Below are 23,048 nucleotides of genomic sequence, written 5' to 3'. Positions count from 1 at the left end.
TAAAATGTTCCATGAACGTTTTTAAACGTTCTTCAGCGTTTCAGATTTAAACGTTGAAGAGCGCTAGTCTGAATGAGAAACATTTTTTCCTTACCAGCGTTCTACGCCGGTCGCCGGCGATTACTAACGTTCACTGGCGTTCACACAACGTTCTTTTGGCGCCATCCAAGCAACCATGGGCGACTTTCAACGTTTCTTAAAACGTCGTAGAACGCTGATGAGAACGTCATGGTGTGACGGCCCCATGAGGTTTTATCATGTAATGCATTACATCTACTTTAATTAGGCTTACATTACGTTTAAATGCTCTGGAACTGAAAGTCATGGGTTCCAACCCCATATCGGACAACTTTTTCTTTTTTAACATTACTCTTGTATTTATATTTTACTCAGATCCCTATTGGAAAGAAAAATACATATGTCAGGTATGCCACAAAATTATAACATTCACCTTACACATTCAATATAAAATTGAACAAAGCACAAAATTATAATTATGTTAAGCAAATGACGAAAATTGAATTTCTTCAGATGAGTTATGCTCTTATTATTTGCGTGGAAAATGTAGTTGGGGCTCCAACTGTCAGAATGTACATTGTGATCTGCCGTATCAGTGGAGATGGAGAAAAAGAGGGTCAGGGGACTGGACAGTGTTTAGTGAGGATGAAAATAACGAGATAGAACGGTCGTTTGGTGACCCAACCAATGAAAACCACATCGTTTTTTACCATGAGTAAGGTTTTAAATACAATTCTTTTTCACGTCATTGATCGTCCACTTACATGCTTAAAGGGATACACAGTGAATTGATGACAAAATATTAAAATTATCTTATGTACTCAAATCACGCTAAAATGACATAATTTAAAGTCCCAACATGAAATTCTGTATAATTTCTATATATTTGGGTATGTCAAAATATGTTGAATCAAATTTAGACGCCGACAGAATCACCGAGTATTTTAAAAGTTATGTGACTTGAAATAACCATGGAAGTTACAATTACAGATATTGTAGATATTGTATGATTGAAACAAATCTAAGTCATTCGTACCGTCTTTCGTATCTTTGTACCGTTTCCAGAATTCAACGTGACAACTTTTGTGAAATATGAACGGTCTTACCTGACCCACGTGGGTCAAGTTAGGAAACCACCATTTTAGTCTTTATACAATGGTAGGATACTACGTCATCGCGCACCTGCTGAATGCTCCCACTTGGACCATTTTTTTGTCGATTCGAAGGTATAATACAATTTTATTGTAAGAAAACGTAAGAATATTAAAAAATCATGTAGCGCACCAAAGAATGGCTATAGTACTTGAGATAATTGTAAAAATAGTTTATAGATCTATTGCCTGGTTTAAGCCTGAAAACGGGATAAGTGTTTTTCTCTGAATGCTCCCACTCGGACTTTTCCCGAAACATATATGAAATAAGGTTGAAAACCTTCTTGAAAATTATTTTTTACGTACCGGAACATAAACCGAGTTCATGTTTATCCATTTTTCTAGATTAGTTTCAAATATTCCATTCAGAAATCAGTTTTTCTTAATTCTTTTATAAAAATGGAAAATGCTCCCACTCGGATCATCTTCAGAGATGCTCCCACTCGGACCTGAATGTACACATATTTTGAAAGCACATTGCTGTGTAAGAATTTATTATTTTTTCAAATTATCTTTATATTTAAGTTCATATATTCATATTATCAATTAGAATTCAATGAAACAGCATTTTTAAAGTACTATACTAATATTTAGATCACTAAATTGTGACATATTTTATCATAACAGTCTCGTAAATTTGTCTTCTTAGAGGATCAGTTATCGGCCTAAAAGTAAGAAAAAAAGTTATGTTGAAACAATTCCTCGTTAAATAGACTCGCTGAAATAAGAAACATATTGATTATACATTTTAAAAATATAATAACGTTTTGTTTTGCAGAAAGTATTTGTGTTTGTGACCAGTATGGGAAAAGGTATAAACCACATTGCGACGTAAGGAAGCACATGGTAGGACATCTTGGCACGGCATAGCTGGAGCAAATATTTTAGATACCAACTGTTGATATATCTCAGTGAGGAGGAATACTCTAGAAAACACAAGAATTGTAGCTCTTTGAAGTAATTGTCTTTTGTTCAGTTTTTGCGTAAATCATTGGACAATGTATCAAAAAGGATCAATTTATCTGAAACTGAAGGATAGATATACCACAAACAAGAATGACAACTCTCCAGTTTTGGAGTTATTCCCCTTTGTATTCACACTATGATTAGTTTGCAAGGACCATACATCTAAAGGTATTTGAGATATAAACTTGAAACTTTATATTGAACAAAACTTCCGTATGCTGTTTTTAATTTAAGAAAACAAAACTGGAACAGTGCAGATAGAAGTGAATAGCAGAGCATAAGGCCAAGAAGTGTTTACTTAATGCTTCTTTGTTGTTTTATGTTGTTTTTTTCATGGGAGTGTTATTTTGTCATGATTTATTTATTTCTAGGCTATAACTTTTCATCAATTTTTACGAGTGTCATTACTTGGATTTTTATATGTATGTAAGGGTAACTTCCCCTATGAAATGTATTTCCTCCTTTTTGGCGGGGGATTTTATTGTCTGTGATTCCTCCTTGTATGATTGTTATTATTTTAATGTCTTTTAAATATCCTGAAATCAACTTTGGTTTTATAAATATAATGCCCTAATGAAGATTTATCAATATTGTATGTTCCAAAAAGCATTATTTATATTGATAATACCGAATTAATATTTCATAAAGGGAGGTAATTAGAAATATATTTTCTTTTAAGTGTAAGTTGAATTCTTAAATAAGAAATGAATGCATACATGCACAGACACTTGGGGTTTGGAGCTCAAAACGCCGTTAAAATCCAAATAAAATGCATATTTGTCAATCCCAGCATATGTACTGATCATATATATCAAAAAAACTTAATATAAGCCGTTCTGAAAAAAATACATATTTCAACATCTATAATTATTATAGATGTTGAAATATGTATTTTTTTTCAAAACGGCTTATATTAAGTTTTATATATATATATATATATATATATATGATCAGTACATATGCTGGGATTGACAAATATGCATTTTATTTGGATTTTAAAGGCGTTTTGAGCTCCAAACCCCAAGTGTCTGTGCATACATGTATATTTTAATGATTACATATAATGTGGACAGGCATTTGCAGTACGTATTTCACATATTCCTTAATGTTTGAAAATTGTTTTAGGAGCAAAATTATGTACATATATATAAAATTTCAATTGTAATATTACCAAGATATGGTAAAGACTGTGATAAAGAAATAACTGTGATCTTTGTTTTCTTATTTATTTAATTTTGTTATTTTAGGTAAAAATACGTACATATGATAACTTTCATACTTAAAAATGTCAAAGTTGTCAATAAGTGTGATGCATGCTTTATATGCCATGCAGTACATTGACTTTTTAACCAGTTCATGACAAAAATGATTCACATGTTGTTCTTTAATAAACTATTCAAATCAACCGATAGATATTGACTTCTTTATGTTCATAAACGTACCATTTTGTTGTTATAAAATCTAAATCACAAGTTAAACAAACACGCAAATCATTGGGATTTAAATTATTTACAAGATATTAAAGTCAGCAATTATTGAATAAATACAGGCCTCTAATATGTGTACGAGTCCAACAGAATCTTAATCCAGTATGGTACAATGTATAATGACTTCTTTATAAAGCACCACCATTGTTTTAACATCTCAAAAAAACTTAATTCTTGAGATCCAAACTGTCCATTTAAAGTCTTATAGTCCTATCTGTGTTGTTGGCAATAATTTTGAATCACCCCTTCGGATCCAACACAAGCCAAGTGCACCTTTTTGTAATTAAAGTGATCCTGTCAGTTGAAACTTTGCCATGGCACCAGGTCCTGCCCAACAACGTAAGAAGTGATGTCTGTAAAAAGAAGGTAAAAGTGAATGTCGTCAACACAGTTATAGACAAAATGGTTTAAAAATTGTAAGAATAGTCCATAAAAGCTTTGCACATCAATGTGCTTTCAAAATGTATATATTTGGGTCCGAGTGGGAGCATCTCTGAAATCGAGTCCAAGTGGGAGCATTTTCTATTTTTATAAAATAAAACTTAAAAAAACTGACTTTTGAATAGAAATATTTGAATCTAATCTAGAAAAATAGATAAACATGACTCGGTTTATATTCCGGTTCGTTAAATATAACTTTTAAGAAGGTTTCAACCTTATTTATTATATGTTTCGGGAAAAGTCCGAGTGGAAGCATTCAGAGAAAAACACTTATCCCGTTTTCAGGCTTAAACCATGCAATGAATCTATAAACTGTTTTTACAATTATCTCAAGTACTATAGCCATTCTTTGGTGCGCTAAATAATTTTTTAATACTCTTACGTTTTCTTATAACAAAATTGTATTTTACCTTCGAATCGACGAAAAAATGGTCCAAGTGGAAGCATTCAGCAGGTGCGCGATGACGTAGTATCCTACCATTGTATAACTAAGAAGAAAAGTTTTGTTCCTGGGACTGCCTAGTGTATTCATTTTGAGGACATTTACAGAATAATGAATGAAAAAATCAAAACGAGGAAATGAAAATTTTGCCTGTCTCTCCCTTTAAATCAAGGTGCATGTCATATTGTTCAACGAAGTCTATTTCATTTGTAGAATGACCATAGATTTTAACAGCATGAGTGGCCAAGGTAATGAAGACAGCCAGTTTGAAATAGAAAGACTGTCAACCCCGTCATCAGTAAATCATGGCAACCAAACATGGAGAACAAAATGGTTGTGGTATTGGAAAAACCCTAAAGAGGAGTGGATAAAGTTTGGAGATTTGGTAATACATATATACAGTATTATGCAATTAAGTTTTAGATTGCAGATATATAATAAATTCTTATAAATGTATCATAATGATATATATGACTGTCTATATGACTGTCCGAAAAACACATTTGAACATAAGTTTATATATCTATATTAATGATCATATTTATGGTATAATGAGTTATTATAACTTAACTTACGTTTGTCAAAGCCGTGCTTACATTTACAAAATATAGATTTAAATTAGATTGATTCAAAGCTGACGTTTCTCATTACTCTCATATGCTATTCCCTTCCGTATACATTGCTCTCCAATGTTTATCTTTATTTTGTCTGTTTATGTATATAATAGGATAACTATGAAGGGTGTAAGGCTGGAATTAAAAGCGCTGAATTGGAAGAAGCTTTTGTTGCCGACCCAACTGGCGAAACAAACTTTAAGACAACAGGGACACATTCATTTGACTACATCGTCAATTTTCACGATATGATACAGCGAAATTCTAAATATGGTACCACAAGGGAATTATGCAGACGGCCAGAATTCACCAACAAGCTTGATTTTGAATTGAACCGGTAAGTTCCAATTGCGCCATTTTATGTACCCTCTTTCAAATAGAGAATGAATACTATCAAATGGGAAGCTATTGCCTTTAATTTTATCTTAAGTTTAACATTACAATTTAGTCATATAAATGCAAAAATCTATCAAGTCAAATTTTCAGTACTGTAAAACTCTTTGATATGAATAATTAGCTTTAATAGTTTGACCCGTGAATTTTATGTACCTTTCAATGTTTTTATTGTTTTTAATGTATGATAGTATTTTTAGAATTATAATTTTTCTGTTCTAAAGTCTGAGAATATTACCAAATGCAGACAATGCAATGAGTAATGGAATTCAGGCACCGGCAAATTGGAGCATACCAAAGTGGAAAGATCTTTCGGAACATATTGTGATTGTAACGGGAAGTATTTTTCTGGGGGTTTCACATTTTAAAGTTCTAGTTACAAGTCATTTAGTGATAACAACAGTATAGGAGTACCAGTATTTTATAATTTATTGTAAGTCTACGTGCAACTTATGCTTATCCCTTGATGATTGGGAGGGTGAAGTATTTCAATTGCTGTTAAAAACTTATGCTGAAAGCTGTCATGCATATTGTGACATTTTGTATGCCTTATCAGAAGTATCATTGTTTATTCATTGGAATCAACTTGGTAAAGACACGAACTCGTCCATTCATGTCTCGATTAGCACCTTAGATACGATGTACAAAATCAAATATTATCTTAAATCATATGACATATAGTTACATACATTTATGAATTAAATATTTGACCATTTATCTCGTTACAGGTGAATGAATCAGACCCAGAGTACGGAGAAATAAAATCATTGTTCCTTCAAAGTCAGCAGAACGTTGATATTACGTCAATAGACAGGATAGAAAATGGTGATTTGTGGGAGAACTATATGATGTAGGTTATTATTTAAGATGTAACCATGGTCATATCTTCCTATCAAATTAAAACGTCAAACTTCGTTCTGTAGTTCAAAACGAATGTTTTGTTAGTTTGAGTGTATGTAAGAGGTGTTCTACTCATGGAGTGATATTTGACTTTAAATTAACATACCTTGCAGTTTTTAAAAATTCATTTTAATTGCAAACATAAAATTTTCAATTTCGGATATATTGGTAATCTTTAGAAGCGATATGTAAGCAATTACTCTTTAAATGTTAACCAAATTATGATCGAAATCAAAGACGTCTATTATGAGTATAATTATCCATACTTATCAATGAGGTAAACATGTTTAATTAAATTACTGGTTTAAAATAAATAAAAATCTTAAATATATTACATCATGATATGTAAAAGTACATCTGCATTTACTATATTAAAGGAAGAAATCCAAAATGTTGAAAAAGAAAAATGAAGGACAACTCGGAGAAAAAAGAGTATTCCATGACACAATGAACAAAAATATACCTGCTATTTGTAAGCAAGGGTTTGACTCCAGGCTCAATGATCAGACAACAGGTAAATGTATAACTATTCAAACTGCTCCTTATCATAAGACAAACGACAGTGTGGAAAAAATATAAAAATAATTCTGTCAGCAGTGGTATCCTCTTATTCATTCTGATTAAGAGACGTCTTTTAATGCTCCCTAAGGATCACTTACTTCAATATATTTTTACATAGAAAAAATGATTTTTTTAAATGCTGTTTATTATCACGACTAGAAAAGGGTCAAAATCTATCGAGCTTTTTAAGCTGTCTGTTTTCTTCAAATTTCTTTGATGGTTAAAACATGCATCTTTTAGTTAACAGAAAAATGCTTCTACATTTAAAGCAACGTTTAAAGTGAAAAGTCAAGCATCTTATTTACTTTCTATCAATGCTGAAATATAATGAGAATCCAACTGCAACATTACTTATTTCGCCATTAATAATTTAATAAAGTATATGTCATTGCTTTATTGTAACATTCAATACATGATTTCATGTAGTTTAATTCATATATTTGGAATTGTGATTTCGGGAAGTTAAAATTGTTATTCACGAAGCCGAAATCGTGAAGTTTAAAGCATGAATTCGCCTAGCTGAAATCTTAAAGCTGAAATTGTGAATTCCTTTAAAATCGTGAATTTGTGAAGTTAAAATATTGAATTTATAAATTTGAAATCGTGAATTTCGTATGTTAAAATGTAAATTCACGAAGTTTAAATTGTAATATCACGAACATGAAATCGGGAATTCATGAAATTGAAATGTCCCCACCAGTCTTTCGTTACTGGAATGTTTTCCAGCGTATTTTTCATAATGGCGATATAATTAAATCACTATAAAATTTTACATGATATCGAGGCACATTTGAAAATGTTTAAAGAGATTCTAAGGCAAAATAATGATAAAAATATTAAAATGATCTAATGTTCTCAAATCACGCATTTTTTAAAATTCACAGCTTGAATTTCCGTACAAATTCTATATATTTTGAGTTTGAAGCGTAAATATATCTACATTATGTTGAACGAAATTTAGACGCCGACACAGTCGGCAAAGAGTTTTAAAACATGTCATGTGACTTGAACAAACCCTGGAAGTTACAATAACTGGTTTTATGGATAGTGTATGACTGAAACAAGTCTAAGTCATTTATATGACATGTTGTTTAACGTTTCTAGAGCTCAGGTTCACTGTGTCAAATATTGTGAATTCTAACGCTCTAAGCTGACCCACGTGGGTCAAGCTAGGAAACCACCATTTTATTCTTTATCAGGAGAAAAGTTTTGTTCCTTTGACTGCCTAGTGTATTTATTTTGAGGACATTTACAGAAAAGGGAATAAAAATTCAAAAAGAAGAAATGAAAATTTTGCCTGTGTCTCTCTTTAAGCTTCGTATTTTTTTTAATACAGTATACGGAAAAGGCTGCTATTTTGCGACTTATTCAAGCTACTCTGATAGCTATGCTGAGTGTGGTGCGGAAAAATCCATGTTTGTTGCAAAAATTTTGCCAGGAGAATACGTATGCGGAAACTCTTCTTATTGTCGCCCTCCACATAAAGACGCATCAGATCCAACCAGCGACCTCTACGACTCATGTGTAGATAACGTGTTGAATCCATCGATCTTCGTGATATTTGACAACAACCAGACATATCCAGAATTCCTGATTCGATATACAGAATGAAGTAATACTTTGTTTTGAGATGTAATCTTTTCATTTTCGGATGGATCAATATTGCCTTTTTTGAAAAAAGGACTTAAAACTGTTCAAACGGTTTATGTTTAAGAACTGTATATATTTATATGTTGTTTTTTTATGTTAATGATTTACTGAGTTGATTTTTTTCTTCTTTTATCTTTTGTAACCGTCAGTGTGTTTCTTTTATTTGTCAAAAACATTGTTTTCGTTTTTTATGTTTTTAAAAATTAATTATTTAAAAACAAAAGAAATTATATGTGCAGTGCATTTTGCGCTTGTGTGAAATCTTACTAATCAGTGTACTTTCAGTATTAACCACAAACAAAACATAAATAACAAAAGGATAAATACAATGAACCTTCTTTTATGAGATATCTCAAACGGCGTTTTTGAAGTCGTCAAAGTAATCTTAGATGTACGTTTTCGTTAGCTCATCCATACAGTCATTCGCGCAGACATTTGTATTGTTGTTTCAATAATGTGTAGAATATGCTATATAATAAAAGAATTTAATCTCAGCATACCATGAGTATTTTTCTTCCTTTTTGCTTGATAAATGCGTGTTTTAGTCGTTAAATTTTCAAGTGAATGTTTTCAACCTCCCTTACACCAACAGTTAACATACAGTAATTGTTATTTTAATTGTAGTATGAAATATGTAACCAATAAAGCTGACATTCATACAGGAGGTGTTCTTCTTTTGTCTTATAAAAAGCAAGAAATGCATGTGTGTTTAGATTAACGGATCATCAAAAAGACGTAAAGTTGGGAAGCTGAAGATGATCCATGTACCCTTCCTCTGAGGTCTGCGTGTTAATCTCTGAAACTCTTACCCATTATCTTTTTGATATAACATCCTCCCATCAGGTGTGCATTTTGTAGCTCATTTTTAACTATGAAACTAATATAATCGTACTCAACATATTTTCTACAAATCAAACAAACAAACAAACAAATGTATATTTTAACAAGAGGACCATGATTACCATGGATCCGTCATCCGAGACACAATGCTATTAAATTCACCCTTTTGTGTCCGAGATTGTTCTATCATTTGGTACATTCTATAAAAACATATTCTTCGCATAATTATTAATATTATTAACATGTTCTCAAAACGTAACTTTAACTAAAAAATGTGAAATAGATGTAATTGTAAGGAATGAAAATGCTCTTTTTAGCTCGTCTGTTAAGACTGCTTCGTCGCCGTCGTTGTTGACGTGAACAATTTCTTTTATGTAGCCATTTCAAAAGGCACATTGTGTGTCAGCAATGAATTTGTTATTCTGTAGAAATAGGTTGTATGTGTTATACGTGATGGGGAACATGTTAGATGCTTATATTCAAATTGTTGCCATAAAGGTAGAAAAATGTAAAAAAGTGGTTGACTTCCATAAAAAAAAAATCTTTTTAACTATACTTACTGCCCAAACGCAAAGGATAAAAAAGATGGGTCAGCTATGTAGCGAGTGAGTATCTTCTTTATAATCTTCAACAGGACACCAAAAATTAAAAACTTTTAAAAAATAAAAACTACGTTTTTTTTTAGGTTTAATTGGACACTTGAAATACTTTAGCATGAAGAGACGCAGTTTTAAGGCAAGGGTAATTATTGTAAAAGCTATATGCTTAGAGTTATGTCCCTTTTAAACATTTGTCTAAAGGCCTATTTAAGGATATACTACGCTCATCTTTGGTTAAAATAATTTTATAGCAGACATTTATTAAGATCTAGTAAATTCATCCTAAATTTGTATTATTTCAGTAGGTGAATGTATACACTATGTTTGGGAAGCTGCATTTCATATTACTTTTCAAGTTAATTGAGTCTATTCTAAACTCCCTGATTTTCAGTGACACTATGAAATAATACTGTGATTGCCTGCAGTGTAGACTTTAAAACGTTACATATTTTTTCTGTGTGCATTCAAAAGAGGTTTATTTTACATTTAGAAAAAGATTGTATAGAAATTATCAGTTTTTTTAAATGTCAGATATAAACATAATATAGTTTAATGGAATGATTTTGAAAACTATCAAAGGTTTCGAAGTAATACTTGAAAACCAGTACGAACCAGTACGAACTTTTCAACTTACGTCTTTAAAAAACTAAAGATCAGTTGTGAATACGGTCCCTGTTCTCCGCAAGTAAGTGTCGCACTCACGAACCCACGATCCTTGCTAGACCACGCATTTAACCTATCTGCAGGGTGTCTACAGTGCTATTAACACAGGAATGCTTTAGAGAAGTATGAAGAATTAATGCATGTACATTGACAGGAATTCCATTTAACAGTTCGATGATATTTCATAATGGAGCCTCATACAAACTTGTCTATCAATATTGGAACAGTTAAAGATAGAAAACTAAACTCTACCTTAAATAGTAATTACTATTTCCGACGACAATGTATTGTGACGTGAATATGTTTACAATGTAGAATGGACTTAAATATCGAACAATTTATTTGAATTTTTCTTCGCTATTTAGTTCAAAGTCGTACTTGGACTTTTTGCATATCGATTGTCTTTTTCATGAATATCAGATAAAAATCATGGAGCTCTTCCCATTGTAACGTGTACGTCGTGGAAAATGGCAGGGTGTTGGTGAAAAAAAAAACAACATAAAACAAACAACAACAGCCCCCAAAAAAACATCATCATCAACAACAACAGCAGCAGCAAAATAAACAAACAACAGATGGCAGAGAAAATGTTTTAATCGAACTTCTTGCCCTGCGGACCTTCATGCTGATATGCTAGCTAAAGAGATGAAGGTGAGGAACGGTACAAAGGTGTTGGATATATAAAGTGCTTTGTTCTTGACAAATAAATTGTTTTTTCTTTATTTTGATGAAATTATGATTGAAAATTTGTCTGACAATCATTATCAATTTGGAAACGCCCACTGATAAAAATTCTAATCAAATCCGAATTAATGTCATCATTTTTTCATTTTGTAATTTCGGTTTCAACAAACCAAAGTAATTACTAAAGTGTATAAATAATGTAATAGTGTTTACTTTTATGTTTCCCCATTGTGGTTAAGGGGTTGCTGATAAGGCTTGAAGAACCATAATTGCAGCAGCCGTTTATCCCTGCATGATCCGAAGAGTCGACTAAATGGGTTTGCATAATTGGAGTCTATGAATCTATTAGCTTTAGGAGGTGAGGCGGTCATCATCATCATCATCATAAACAACAACATAAATATATACCTACAAATTAACTTAGGTGAACCTTTAGATAATGTATAAGAATAAACTTAGTCAACAGCTCACAACATAAGATTACTATTTGCTTATATGTTTTAAATATAATGATTAAGAAACTTCTTTTGCGATTTTATGATATTTTGAAAACTTAGTCAGTCAAATCATGTTGAATCCGAAGCGATGTAAGAATACAAGGAAATGCAAAAAGTAGATGCTTTGGCTAAAGAACCTTCAAATTCTCAAGCTAACAAACACTGATTGATTTTAACCTCTCAATCTGAACGGAAATCAAACTAGGAAAAAGCTGAATTTAACAAACTTCATGATATCAACCCTTGTTATGTGCTTGTTTTGATAGTTCACCATCTCTCTGTCTCCTCAACCGTCATGGTGATGTTGTTGTTCTAAGATGTATAATTTGACATACTAGAGTTACACGACAAGAGACGAATATCCATTTTGTATAGCTTGCAATGAGTCTTTTAGTTTCAAACAATTTCTTCTTGAATGCTATGATTTTACACATGTTTGTTATAAATTTTATCGAGTCAATTCACTTAGAGAAGTTTTTGTCTCAATTGTATGTATAACCCTGATCGATTACTGCAAGGAAGTGAATTTGTATTAAGTATAAACTTATTCACTTGTATCAACAGTTTTAGACCTACTTATTGTCGTGTTCGGTTCGGTATGACAAGTAAAGTGTCTGTGTCGCCGTTGCATCCAAGTAAACAAACAATGAAACGAATGCAAATACATTTCAAGAGTCTCTAACCCCGGGACACCTTCGAGTGAATTCATCAGTGCGATGCTTTAGGCGTTTCAAGTGAGCAAACAATTACTTTGAAATTTCATCAATTCCATATTAGCGTAAATATTGCCTAAAAAACATAGATAATTGTATACTTTTTATTGATAAAACAATTGTTTTGTATTTAGTTAATGCAATAATTGTAAATATACACAGAACATCAAAAGCTACATTTCTAGTCTATAAACGTCCGTTACAGATGTACTGTAGGAAGGTACAAAAAGCTCTAGCATTCCATCGCCGTCCACGTCGGCACATGCCAGCTGTCCGACAGTTTCGCCGCCAGTCGTTACAACTGTGGTTTGCGTATATGTCCAATCGTTCTTATTTTCACTGTTTGCTGTCAAAATGTAGGCACCGCCGTTATCGTCACCGGATACAATGATTATTGGTTTACTGTAATCAACGAAAAATGATTAATATGAATCAACGAGTCTTACAATTCTTAAAAGTCAACAGTGATGACCCAAAATTAATCAAAATTAATAGTAAATATAAATCAACGGTTAATCAAGGTAAACTCTATAAATCTATGTTAAGAACGGTGAAAAGCATCAGCTATTTTGATAATAATCATCGGTAAACAATAAGTATAACTTTATATAAATCAACGGAATTTATATAAATCAAAGTGTAATGATCAATATAAAGTAACGGTCAAATTAATTGACACGAATCAAGTTAAAATAAAACTATTAGATGCATATATAAATCAACTGTTTATAGCTTATCTTACTAAACGGGATGTGGTTTATATTATTCAACGATAATATATGATTCTGCTTTTAATCAATAATAAATATTACATATAAATCACCAGTTATTGATTATTAAATCAAGTGTATTAATGAAATAACATACGTATTATTGGAAATCCGTGCTGTGAATGACGAACCTGGAGCGCCCTTGCCATTACCCGTGCTTATAGGGACATAGCCTGTAGATATCACGTGACGTTTAAACTGGCCAGTTCTAAAACATCACAATGTTGAAATAATTAAGTCAGATAAAGATTGAAGGTGGTTAATTTATATTTTTGCGGAGAGTCATACTAGGCTATATATGTGTACATTAACATTTTTAAACATTCGTATAAACGATTGGGGAGAGTGAAATGCATTGGGTTACTAGTATATACTAGTATACACTGTACATGTACTTAATGAAAGAATATACTAGTATGCAAAATCAAAAGGTAATTTATGGGCCTTTAAATCCGGTATTAAGCTTTTTGACAAATTTTATTTTCAGTTAATATTATAAAACATTTTACCGGTTATATGACCCTATATAAACGGATATTTGTATATATATAACCCAAGCAATTTGATAATGGTTTTTTGCAAATAATCGTTCATCTACGGTCAAATAACCTGCCACGAATTTAAAATACTGTAAACTTCTTTTATTAGAGATAAAAAATGAAATGATTTCTTAAATCGACTGCAGTCGTGTATATAGATTATAAAAACGTCACGATTATCCAATGAAAAACGACGTTATAAAGGTGCAGTGCTATAAGATTCTTTATAAATTAAGCAGATTGGCGTCACGATTATGCGTGCAGTATTTTAATACATTGAATGCAAAGAACTGTTACCTAAAATCGTCTGGTATTTCGTAAACAAACACCGATCCATTGTTTCCATTATTGGTGACGAGTAAATCCATTCTGCCGTCATTATTGACGTCATCAAGTTTAACTTCGAATACAGCACCAATTGTGGCATCAATAATTCTACTTTTAACCTGAAAATTGGAGAAAAACTATATAAGATTTCACATCAATATTATCGCCGTTTTCCTTCAATGACATTATCTTTCGATAAATTCAAACGTGCCAGTCGGCTATGACCGAAGCAATCCGATTTTGTGGCCCCAGCTTTGCCGTGTGCAAAATGCGCAGCGCTTTTAAGTTTGGGAACCACATAATCGTATAGCTTCGTTCATAGCCGTTTGGTCCATTGAATTTATCGAAAGATTTTGTAGTTGGAAAAAAACGGCGATAAAATTGATGTTTGTTTCGGCTGTTGCTTTGTTTATATTACCGTTGAAGTTTAAAATTGACCATCATCGTGAAGAATTATATCTTCTGTGTCGATGGACCAAAGGATTATGTGGAAATGGAATAAAATACATGGTGATTATGACGGTAGGGGTGCGGAATTTTTCCGGCGAACATTTTTATCTTGTGTATTATTATAGATGTTGAAATATGAAATTTTTTCAAAACGGCTTATATTAAGTTTTTTGGATATATATGATCAGTACATGTGCTGGGATTGACAAATATGCATTTTATTTGGATTTAAAAGGCGTTTTGAGCTCCAAACCCCAAGTATCTGTGCGTTTTTTCAACATGTTTGTACAAATTACGTTGTGTCGTTTTCATTCTATACTCTCAAATAGATTCAGTGTTGTCTTTCTTGTTAAACGAATAACCTTCTTCCACTTCCACCGTGGTAGAAAAAAAATATTACCTCTGATGTATTCGTCCAAAGACCTTTACTATTTGTTGTCCAGTAAATTCCTAGCGCTTTCGTGAAAAACTGAGCTGTAACAATACACTCTACAGGACCGTCTGTAGTATTCAATGTGGTATATTCAAAGAAAATATCGGGTCCTTCACTGAGAACGTGAGTTTTCCATGCGAACGTGACGTCACCGTTAGGATTCTCCAACCATAGAAGTTCACTTGCCTTCGAACCTACGTTTAAACAACTCTTTTAAAAGGAGAAATATGTGATGATTAAGATAATATCAAAGTTTGGCTTGTGTGATATTCACCGAGACCTTCGAGGTTTAAAGACTTGGATTTTCACGGAAATCATTGCATTAAATTTTCAAATTTTATTTATTTTAATAACCGGAACTCAATGTTCTATATAGCGGTATCACGTTTATCCGTTAAAACGAGTTCAGCCGGTTTTAAGCCATCATCGGAAACCCACGGTTGATCAACATGTAACATAACATGTAATCTGATAAATGTTACTGGTTCGGCTGTAGGTATCCGACGATGGTTTTAAGCCAAAAACCGGTGAAAATAAAAGTCAATAATCGGTAATCGAGCTTAATATTAGACCAATAGCCAAAGAAGTTTAAGAATGATTTTATATATTTTACTTTGACCAAGTATGACATTTTGTTTTTAGGTTAATCGTACAGACATGTGTCTTTTACTATTGCATGGTGTCAGATTGTGTACGGCACAGAATAGGCAAATTAACTCTAGGTTTCATGTTGATACCTGTGACAGTTTTGGCATAATTCTACTTAATAAGCAAACAAACAAAAATTGGTTACATTACAAATTCAAATTGGGCATTAATCGAAACAGTCATATAACATTCAGAATAATGACTGCGCATTTTCTACAAAAGCAAGTACATGTATTCCAAGTTCCGTGTTGATCCTTTAAAAGTGTTTAAGTTATTCCTATATAAACAAAATTCATGCGACGTAGCAATCGTAATTTATCAGCCTTTTTAAAAAAAAAAAAGACGAGCTAAACGTGAGCATTTTTCTTAAACACGTTCAAGTCTATTTTTTTAAAAAAATATTCTGGCATATTTGTAAGAAGAATATATTTGTAATTTTTTAAGACTTTACGCTTATTTTGTGTGATACATATGACGTCACGTCACACTACTGGTATATGAAGGCCCGTGTCATATAGTTAATGCCAATTCCCACGCATAAGCCACGCATTCAGGGGATATTATAATAGTTACAAAATGGTTATATTCGAAAACAAGTGATGTCAAGAAATAAACTGCTACACTACCGAAAATTGGTTCCCTCGCGTGACAAGTCACGGCGTCGAGGTCCCCGTCACCGTCCATGTCATGCCACCTTGTCCTGTGATAGAACCATTGCCCAGTAGAATCATCTGTGATTGTATATGGACCACTCGGTGGCTCGGTAGATACGTCAATCAATTTCAAACCACCGTTAGTTTTGAACGGTAAGATGAAGCCATATGGGACAATAACCATACGCTTTCCAAAAACATCATCTGAAAATAAAATGAATGCGTTGATACAATAGCAGAATATGCATTAAATTACAGGGCCGTTCGCGGCCAAGTGGTAATTAAGGTCGTTGACTTCAAACTACTTGCCCCTCACCACTGTGGGTTCGAACCCCGAAAGGAACTTTGGATTGCATGCGAGGAAGCTATCCAACTAGCATATGGAACATCGATGGTTCTAGTTCTACTCTGGTGCCCTTGGTAGAAAAATGTAATAATGCATTGATGAGCACCTGAGGTCATACTACACCAGTTAAGCTGGAACGTAGCCATATGACCTTTTCTGTGTCGGTGTGGCGTAAAATCCCAATCAAACAAACAAACAAACATTAAATAACATGTTTGTATGTAATGTGTATATGCTCCAAATAAATGATACAGTGCTTCTGTTTATATAATATTTGGTTTACAGAAGTACGTTTTACATATAGTTTTCGAATTATACAATACAATACTACATATAGTGAGTGCTATTAAACGCATACCTGGAACGCCGGCCGCTTCGTTTGGCCACGTGGCTTGTGTCGTCAATGTTTCCGGTTTAATGCCTGGCACATTATCCATAAAATGTCCAATTCCTTTCACAATGCCCACTGTGTCGGTAGCAAAAGGGATTGCACTAAATGTTGATATAACGAAATCATATTTGTCTTTTGGGTCCTTCCCATTTGGATTCTCGTATAAAGTAACGAAAGCGGGATCTGATATCTTAAATGAACCTAAACTCGTTATTTTAACACAATTGACACAATAAATTAGTAAAGAACACAAATAAACTAAAATGCGAAATTCCATTATCAAATTATTGTGCGATATCGGTGAATTTACACACAGATTTTATTAATGTCGTCTGCTTTTGTTTAGCCATGTGCTTAATAGTAATAGAAAGGGTCAACAGATAAGAAAAACAACCTTGATGGTTGTTATATGTTCATTCGTAATGAGAGAAGTGTCACAGTTCTTATTCTATTATTTGGCCCTATTATCATTTGTTTGTTGCCACGTGATCTATTCATTTCAATTGCAACTGTTGTGAATGTGGGTAGTTATTGCTCGTAGGATACTTAAATTCCTTAAAGCTGCAGGCATTTCGTTTAAGTTAAACAAGGGGCACATAGCATTTAATCGCTTATTTTATGATATGGTTTGCATGAACAATAACTCATTATTAGAACATTCCAGTAAAGTTTTATCAAAATCAGCCAAGTGGTCAAGGATATGTCATTCAAGAAGTCTTCGGTAGTTTATTTAACACCGATGCAATTATATAAAAGTGAATATCCGCAAATAGTATATGTATCCTGACGGCAGGTTTACATCTAAATGATATTATTTAATGAATGTTTATTGTATTCTTATTCATACATATTACATTTGTCATTCTTCTATGTATACTGATTTGCATGTATATTGAATGCAAACTTTCAAATGTATGTATGCCAATGTTAGGAAAAGTAAAAAAAAAATGTTCATAAGTTATTGTATTATTGCTTTTGATTTACGTCTTGTGCAATACAATAAACTATTGCCTATAAGCAAATATTCAATGCATGCTTTATAATAGTGTCCAGCTATTACCTGTTTATGTTTTTATGACCAAAATAGAGAAGGTGAATCCATTGCACGTAAATGTTGGAAAATGGTTAATGTTTTTTCTTAATTATAATAATTATATTCATTGCATTTTATGTGAAATAAAATTTAGAAAAACGTTCAATTTGCTTATTTTTGTATATTTGTTTTATTGGAAAACAATAACTCTAGCCTTATTTACGAATAATAACGGATCCCGCAAGAATACTCATCAAAAAAGACAAATGTGGGGAAAATCTCGGGATCCGGGACGCCCTGGATCCCGGGAACGTATAACGTAGATATATGGGGAAAAGTAACAAAATATTTTTGTGTTGCTTGTCGTTATTAAAGGCAAAATGCATCTTTAAATTCATAAGATTAATGTGCCGACCGGGATATTTATTTAAAGTTAAGATTGAAATATATATTTATAGCTATATATTATCAAAGTTAACATAAAATGCAGAAATCACAAGACTAAAAAAAAAAGATTTTTGTAATGATACATAGTCACACAATGAAGTATAAGTTTATGTAATCATAACAAAAAAAAACTTGTCACTATGAGAGGTAGCGATTTCCAGGGGACTCTGTATGTTTAATACGATGACGGCTGTATATATATTACTCTTACATGATCGCGGACGTGTCAAACTCATCAGAAAATACTTAACGGGTTGCGTTCGTTAAATTTCTTTTGTATGTGTTTTCTGTTTAATTTGTTAGTTTGCTGTTACATTGAAGTTTTTCTAATGTGTTTTTGTTGGATTGTTGTCCATTGATTTGTCTGTTATTTTGCCAACTGTATACTTGGAGTTCTGTTAAACCTGTCTGTCCTGAAATGTTCCGTTTATTGTGTTATTATCTGTTCAGTTATTGTCATTCTTATACCAGTTTTTTCTGTTTTATGTCTGTTATTGGCTTTTCATTGTTATATCTGTCCTATTAAGTTTTTATTGTTCCGATTTGTCTGTTTACAGTATTATTTTGTTTCGTAAAGTGTCATGTCATGTATTGTTATGTGTATTCTGTTCCGTTTGTATAGTCTATGTTATTCGGTGTGTCTTTCTTGTTGTCTCCCTTTTCTGTTCCGTTGTCTTGTTCCGGTAAGTATTCTCTTGCCTGTATCGTTGTCCTTGTAGGGCTCTTTTGTTTGTTCCGTATCTTGTCGTTTGTGGCTTCTGTTGTCTTGTTCCGGTAAGTGTTCTCTTGCCTGTATCGTTGTCCTTGTGTCTTACTCTAGTAAGGCTCTTTTGTTTGTTCCATTTCGTGTCTTGTGTGTTCCTTCATCATCTCTTTTCCACTTTTCTATTAGATCTTGTATTCTGGTCCGTTTAGTCTCTGCTTGTATGTTCTTATCGTTTAGTCTCTGTATATTCTGATTTTGTCAGTCTCGTAGTCATTTAATTCTGTAAGTGGAGTAGCGGGGGATCGAACTCACGACCCCTTGATTGGTAAGCAGACAGTGTTACCACTGCACCATAGCGCCCGCTCTGAATAATAACTGTTTTGAAAGTCCTATATACACTATAACTTCAATGGCCAACAAAATGAATTGCAATTAAATTTTAACACCTCTACTTAGGTAGCCTACCCACGTGACTTTTAAATATATCGTCAAAGAGAATATAACTTGATTTAAGTAATATTTGGGTGGATAACTTTGCTGTTAACATAGACATACGCGGTTTCGATCTAACAACACGTGGGACATTTAGTTTCTTTACCCTTTTGCGCTAAAACGGTCAGTTTAACTTTTACATAGAAACAAATTAAATGTAATCAAATCTTACTGCAAACAGCTAACGAAGTTCCCGATCATTTACCGAAGATAAATATATTGTGCGCATTCATCATGTAATCAGTATGCAATTGATGGTTTCATAAAATCAAACAATGCTTCTTTAAGTCTCCTCCAGCGTCACTTGAGGTGGCCTTTCGTGTGTTTGAGTTGAGATTGAGATTAAGTATCGTTTCTAAATATGGACCTAAGATACCTTGGGAATTTAGTGAAGGGTACCCGGAATTCTTAAAAATATCAGAAGGTGTGATAATCGTCTTGTAGAATTTTCCTAAAACCTAGATTGAATTCTGAAATTTTCAAGAGCTGCTATGGTTCCGCAAGCATGTACCAATCTCCCGATATCAGATATTTAAAGCAAATATACGGGATATTTTGCATCATGAAACGTTTAAAGTTTCATGAGAAACTTGTCAATGAATTCAATTTATTGATAAAATATAAATGATATGATCGCTGACATCTAGATCAAAGCGCTGAAAGCACTAAATGCGAAGGCTTTACTTAGGCTATTATAAAAGAAAGAAAAGAATAAATAAAAGAATGCGGCATGTCACTGTGTCATACATAATTAGTGTATTGTACATTTCTACAGTTATGTAATTTTAAGGCCCCCTGAAGGTGCTTCTGGAGGACTCGCCAATATGGGCAACCGGTAGCAAGTATTACACACACAGACACACAATTTAGTATACTGTACAAGAATACAATTATAATTATTTCCCTTATTCATGAGTAAGGTTTGACTTATCGTTTGTATTAAACAAATGGACCTAGCAAGTAAATATTAAATTTTAAGTTGATTTGACACAAAACGCAATGATTAAATTATTAATTAAACTAGAAACATTAGCCATTTTCCAACGTATACAAGTATTTGTAATGTATGCACCTGCCTCTTTTGTTTGAAAACGACATGACACGTTATACCAAATTTTAATTTCGTAAGCAATGTATTTTAATCATCACAAAGAATATATTATATTAACGAAATATACAAGCAGTTTTCATTTTGCTTATGTCATAAAGACATAAACGAAACATAATATGACGCTATTATGAAGCATGTATTCTACACAATAATTGGTCTTCTTCCACAAGACTTAAATCTAAAGCAACCAAATAGATTGTAACATTCAGACATGAACATGTTATCAAGGTACATATACTTTTGGCGGATATTCCTTTCCATAGTACTCCATAGTACTCATTACTCCTTTGAGCTGCATGCCTCTTTAATAAGACCTAACCACCTACAAAGTGTCAAGTTGTTCTGTCAGGAACCGTGATGCAGTTTTTACGTCACAGACGAAATCCGCGGTGTATTTAAGATAGTTTGTAATACGTTAAAGTTTAGTGGCATGCGTCATTTTTTAAAGCTAGCAAATTTGTGTATAAAAAAGTTAGGTTTTGTTCTAACATTACAGCATAAATATTATACATTCAGTGGGTCTTGAAATTACATAACTGCAAGGATGTACAAGACAATAATTAAATATGAGGCAGTGGCATGTCGCATTCTTTTATTTGTTTAATTTGTGTTATAAAAGCCCAAAATAAGTCGTCGCATTCAGTGCTTTCAGCGCTTTGATCTACATTGCAGTGTTTAAGATCATATCATTTTTTATCATCAAATTGAAATTAAATGACAAGTTTCTCGTGGAAATTAAAACGTTTCACTATGAAAAATAGCCCGTTTATTTGCTTTAAATGTCGGAAAAGGGAGATTGGTACGTGTGCTTGCGATACCGTACAAGCTCTTGAAATTTTCGAAATTCAGTCTCGGTTTTAGGAAAATTCTGCAAGAAGATTATCACACCAGCTGATGAACCTAAGAATTTCGGGTACCTTCCACTAAATTTCAAGGGTATCTTAGACCAGTATTCAGAAACTTCAGATACTTAATCTCAAACGCACAAAGGTTCGCCTCAATTGACGCTGGAAACGACTTACGGAAAGTAACTCATAATGTAAGAGACTTCAAAAGTTGCCTGCATAACAACACTCAATGTCCATTGCAAGAGTGTAAGCATGTGCTATAAGTAGATTTATCTTCTTTTGAGAAATAAATCCCGTTTAATTTTTGACGGGTGCATATGTGTAATTGCCTCAAAACCCATCCGTGTGAAACGGTAAAACATTCCGATAAAACTGGTTTTCGTAAGATTACCAAGCACGAGTTTTTCGTGCGTACATTGTAAAGGCGCTGCGCATTTTAAAAGTTTAAATTTGACGTGGAAACATCGCTTATTAAAATTGCTGTCGTTATTTGAAATGCTTCAAAAGTTCAACACAGCTGGTTTCAAGTGTTCACCAATTCGTCTTTCAGATAAGTATTTCATGTTATTTTTAATTAATTTTGGTTTTATAAAGATGTGTATTTTGAATTTAGTATGGCAGTGATTTTTCAATATGCATTTCACAGTGTAGATATAAACTTACACAAAAATTTGCTAACTTGGTTTCGATATGGTATATATAATATAGATATTCAAATGTTGTTGTTTTTTTTATGTTTACTACCACTGACATTTTTTTGCTATTTGGTCATGAAAATTGTAAGATTGGCTTATTTCAAATCTTCATGTGGGACAACAAGGGCCCCGTGGGCGCAAAACCCCGTTTTTATGTGTAAAAATTTTAAATACATGTAAAAGCAAAAAAGTAAAAAAATAAACCTCGGCTATCCCCGCTGATAACCCATTATTTTATATTTTAAAAAAAAATTTTTAAATTCTTTTTAAATTTTTAATACAGTACTAATTTTTTTGTTAAAGGTAATACAAAAAAAAAAAAAAATTAAACACAACCCTTTTGGCAAATTTATTTAGGGGTTGGTACGGGAGGGAACAAATTTTTTTTGGATTTTTTTTGGTAAAGAAAATTTTAACTGATACAGGAGGGGAATTTTTGTGAGCAAAAATTGTCTATAAAAAATAAAAAGGACAAAACCCCAACCGGTTGAAAAACCCTCAAAAAATTCGTTTGTTAATTTTTCCAGGGGCCAAAAAGGG

General features: G+C 32.6%; 3 protein-coding genes across 3 annotated transcripts; 2 read left to right on the top strand and 1 right to left on the bottom strand.

Annotated features, from left to right (window-relative positions):
- The first annotated feature begins 496 nt into the window (after positions 1 to 496).
- On the top strand, positions 497 to 6,196 carry LOC132730861 (zinc finger CCCH-type antiviral protein 1-like). The gene is made up of 4 exons (XM_060716934.1): positions 497 to 733; positions 4,719 to 4,890; positions 5,233 to 5,456; positions 5,737 to 6,196. The coding sequence occupies exons 2-4, from the start codon at positions 4,720 to 4,722 to the stop codon at positions 5,918 to 5,920; spliced, it is 579 nt and encodes a 192-aa protein (XP_060572917.1). The 5' UTR covers positions 497 to 733; position 4,719; the 3' UTR covers positions 5,921 to 6,196.
- A 35-nt stretch (positions 6,197 to 6,231) lies between these two features.
- Positions 6,232 to 9,268, top strand: LOC132730862 (protein mono-ADP-ribosyltransferase PARP11-like). The gene is made up of 3 exons (XM_060716935.1): positions 6,232 to 6,362; positions 6,790 to 6,926; positions 8,310 to 9,268. Exons 1-3 carry the CDS (start codon positions 6,358 to 6,360, stop codon positions 8,582 to 8,584), a joined length of 417 nt encoding a protein of 138 aa, XP_060572918.1. The 5' UTR covers positions 6,232 to 6,357; the 3' UTR covers positions 8,585 to 9,268.
- Positions 9,269 to 12,787: 3,519 nt separating this feature from the next.
- LOC132730863 (uncharacterized) lies at positions 12,788 to 17,510 on the bottom strand. The gene is made up of 6 exons (XM_060716936.1): positions 17,144 to 17,510; positions 16,413 to 16,643; positions 15,106 to 15,332; positions 14,226 to 14,374; positions 13,487 to 13,597; positions 12,788 to 13,021 (listed from the first exon to the last, which is right to left on the bottom strand). The coding sequence occupies exons 1-6, from the start codon at positions 17,451 to 17,453 to the stop codon at positions 12,793 to 12,795; spliced, it is 1,257 nt and encodes a 418-aa protein (XP_060572919.1). The 5' UTR covers positions 17,454 to 17,510; the 3' UTR covers positions 12,788 to 12,792.
- Positions 17,511 to 23,048: the final 5,538 nt, after the last annotated feature.

This window comes from Ruditapes philippinarum, unplaced genomic scaffold (genome assembly GCF_026571515.1).
Source record: "Ruditapes philippinarum isolate M1 unplaced genomic scaffold, ASM2657151v2 ctg8838_1_1_1_1, whole genome shotgun sequence".
NCBI lineage: Eukaryota > Metazoa > Mollusca > Bivalvia > Venerida > Veneridae > Ruditapes > Ruditapes philippinarum.
Note: the sequence above shows the minus strand (reverse complement) of the source record. Positions and strands in the feature narration are given on the sequence as shown.

Coding starts and splice junctions, on each gene's coding strand:
- LOC132730861 (XM_060716934.1), top strand. CDS start 4,720: ATGACCATAGATTTTAACAGCATGAGTGGCCAAGGTAATGAAGACAGC. Junction 4,891..5,232: donor GGATAAAGTTTGGAGATTTG/GTAATACATATA, acceptor TGTATATAATAG/GATAACTATGAAGGGTGTAA. Junction 5,457..5,736: donor CTTGATTTTGAATTGAACCG/GTAAGTTCCAAT, acceptor TCTGTTCTAAAG/TCTGAGAATATTACCAAATG.
- LOC132730862 (XM_060716935.1), top strand. Junction 6,927..8,309: donor GCTCAATGATCAGACAACAG/GTAAATGTATAA, acceptor TTTTTAATACAG/TATACGGAAAAGGCTGCTAT.
- LOC132730863 (XM_060716936.1), bottom strand. CDS start 17,453: ATGGAATTTCGCATTTTAGTTTATTTGTGTTCTTTACTAATTTATTGT. Junction 16,644..17,143: donor CGAAGCGGCCGGCGTTCCAG/GTATGCGTTTAA, acceptor TTTTATTTTCAG/ATGATGTTTTTGGAAAGCGT. Junction 15,333..16,412: donor CGCGAGGGAACCAATTTTCG/GTAGTGTAGCAG, acceptor GTTTAAACGTAG/GTTCGAAGGCAAGTGAACTT.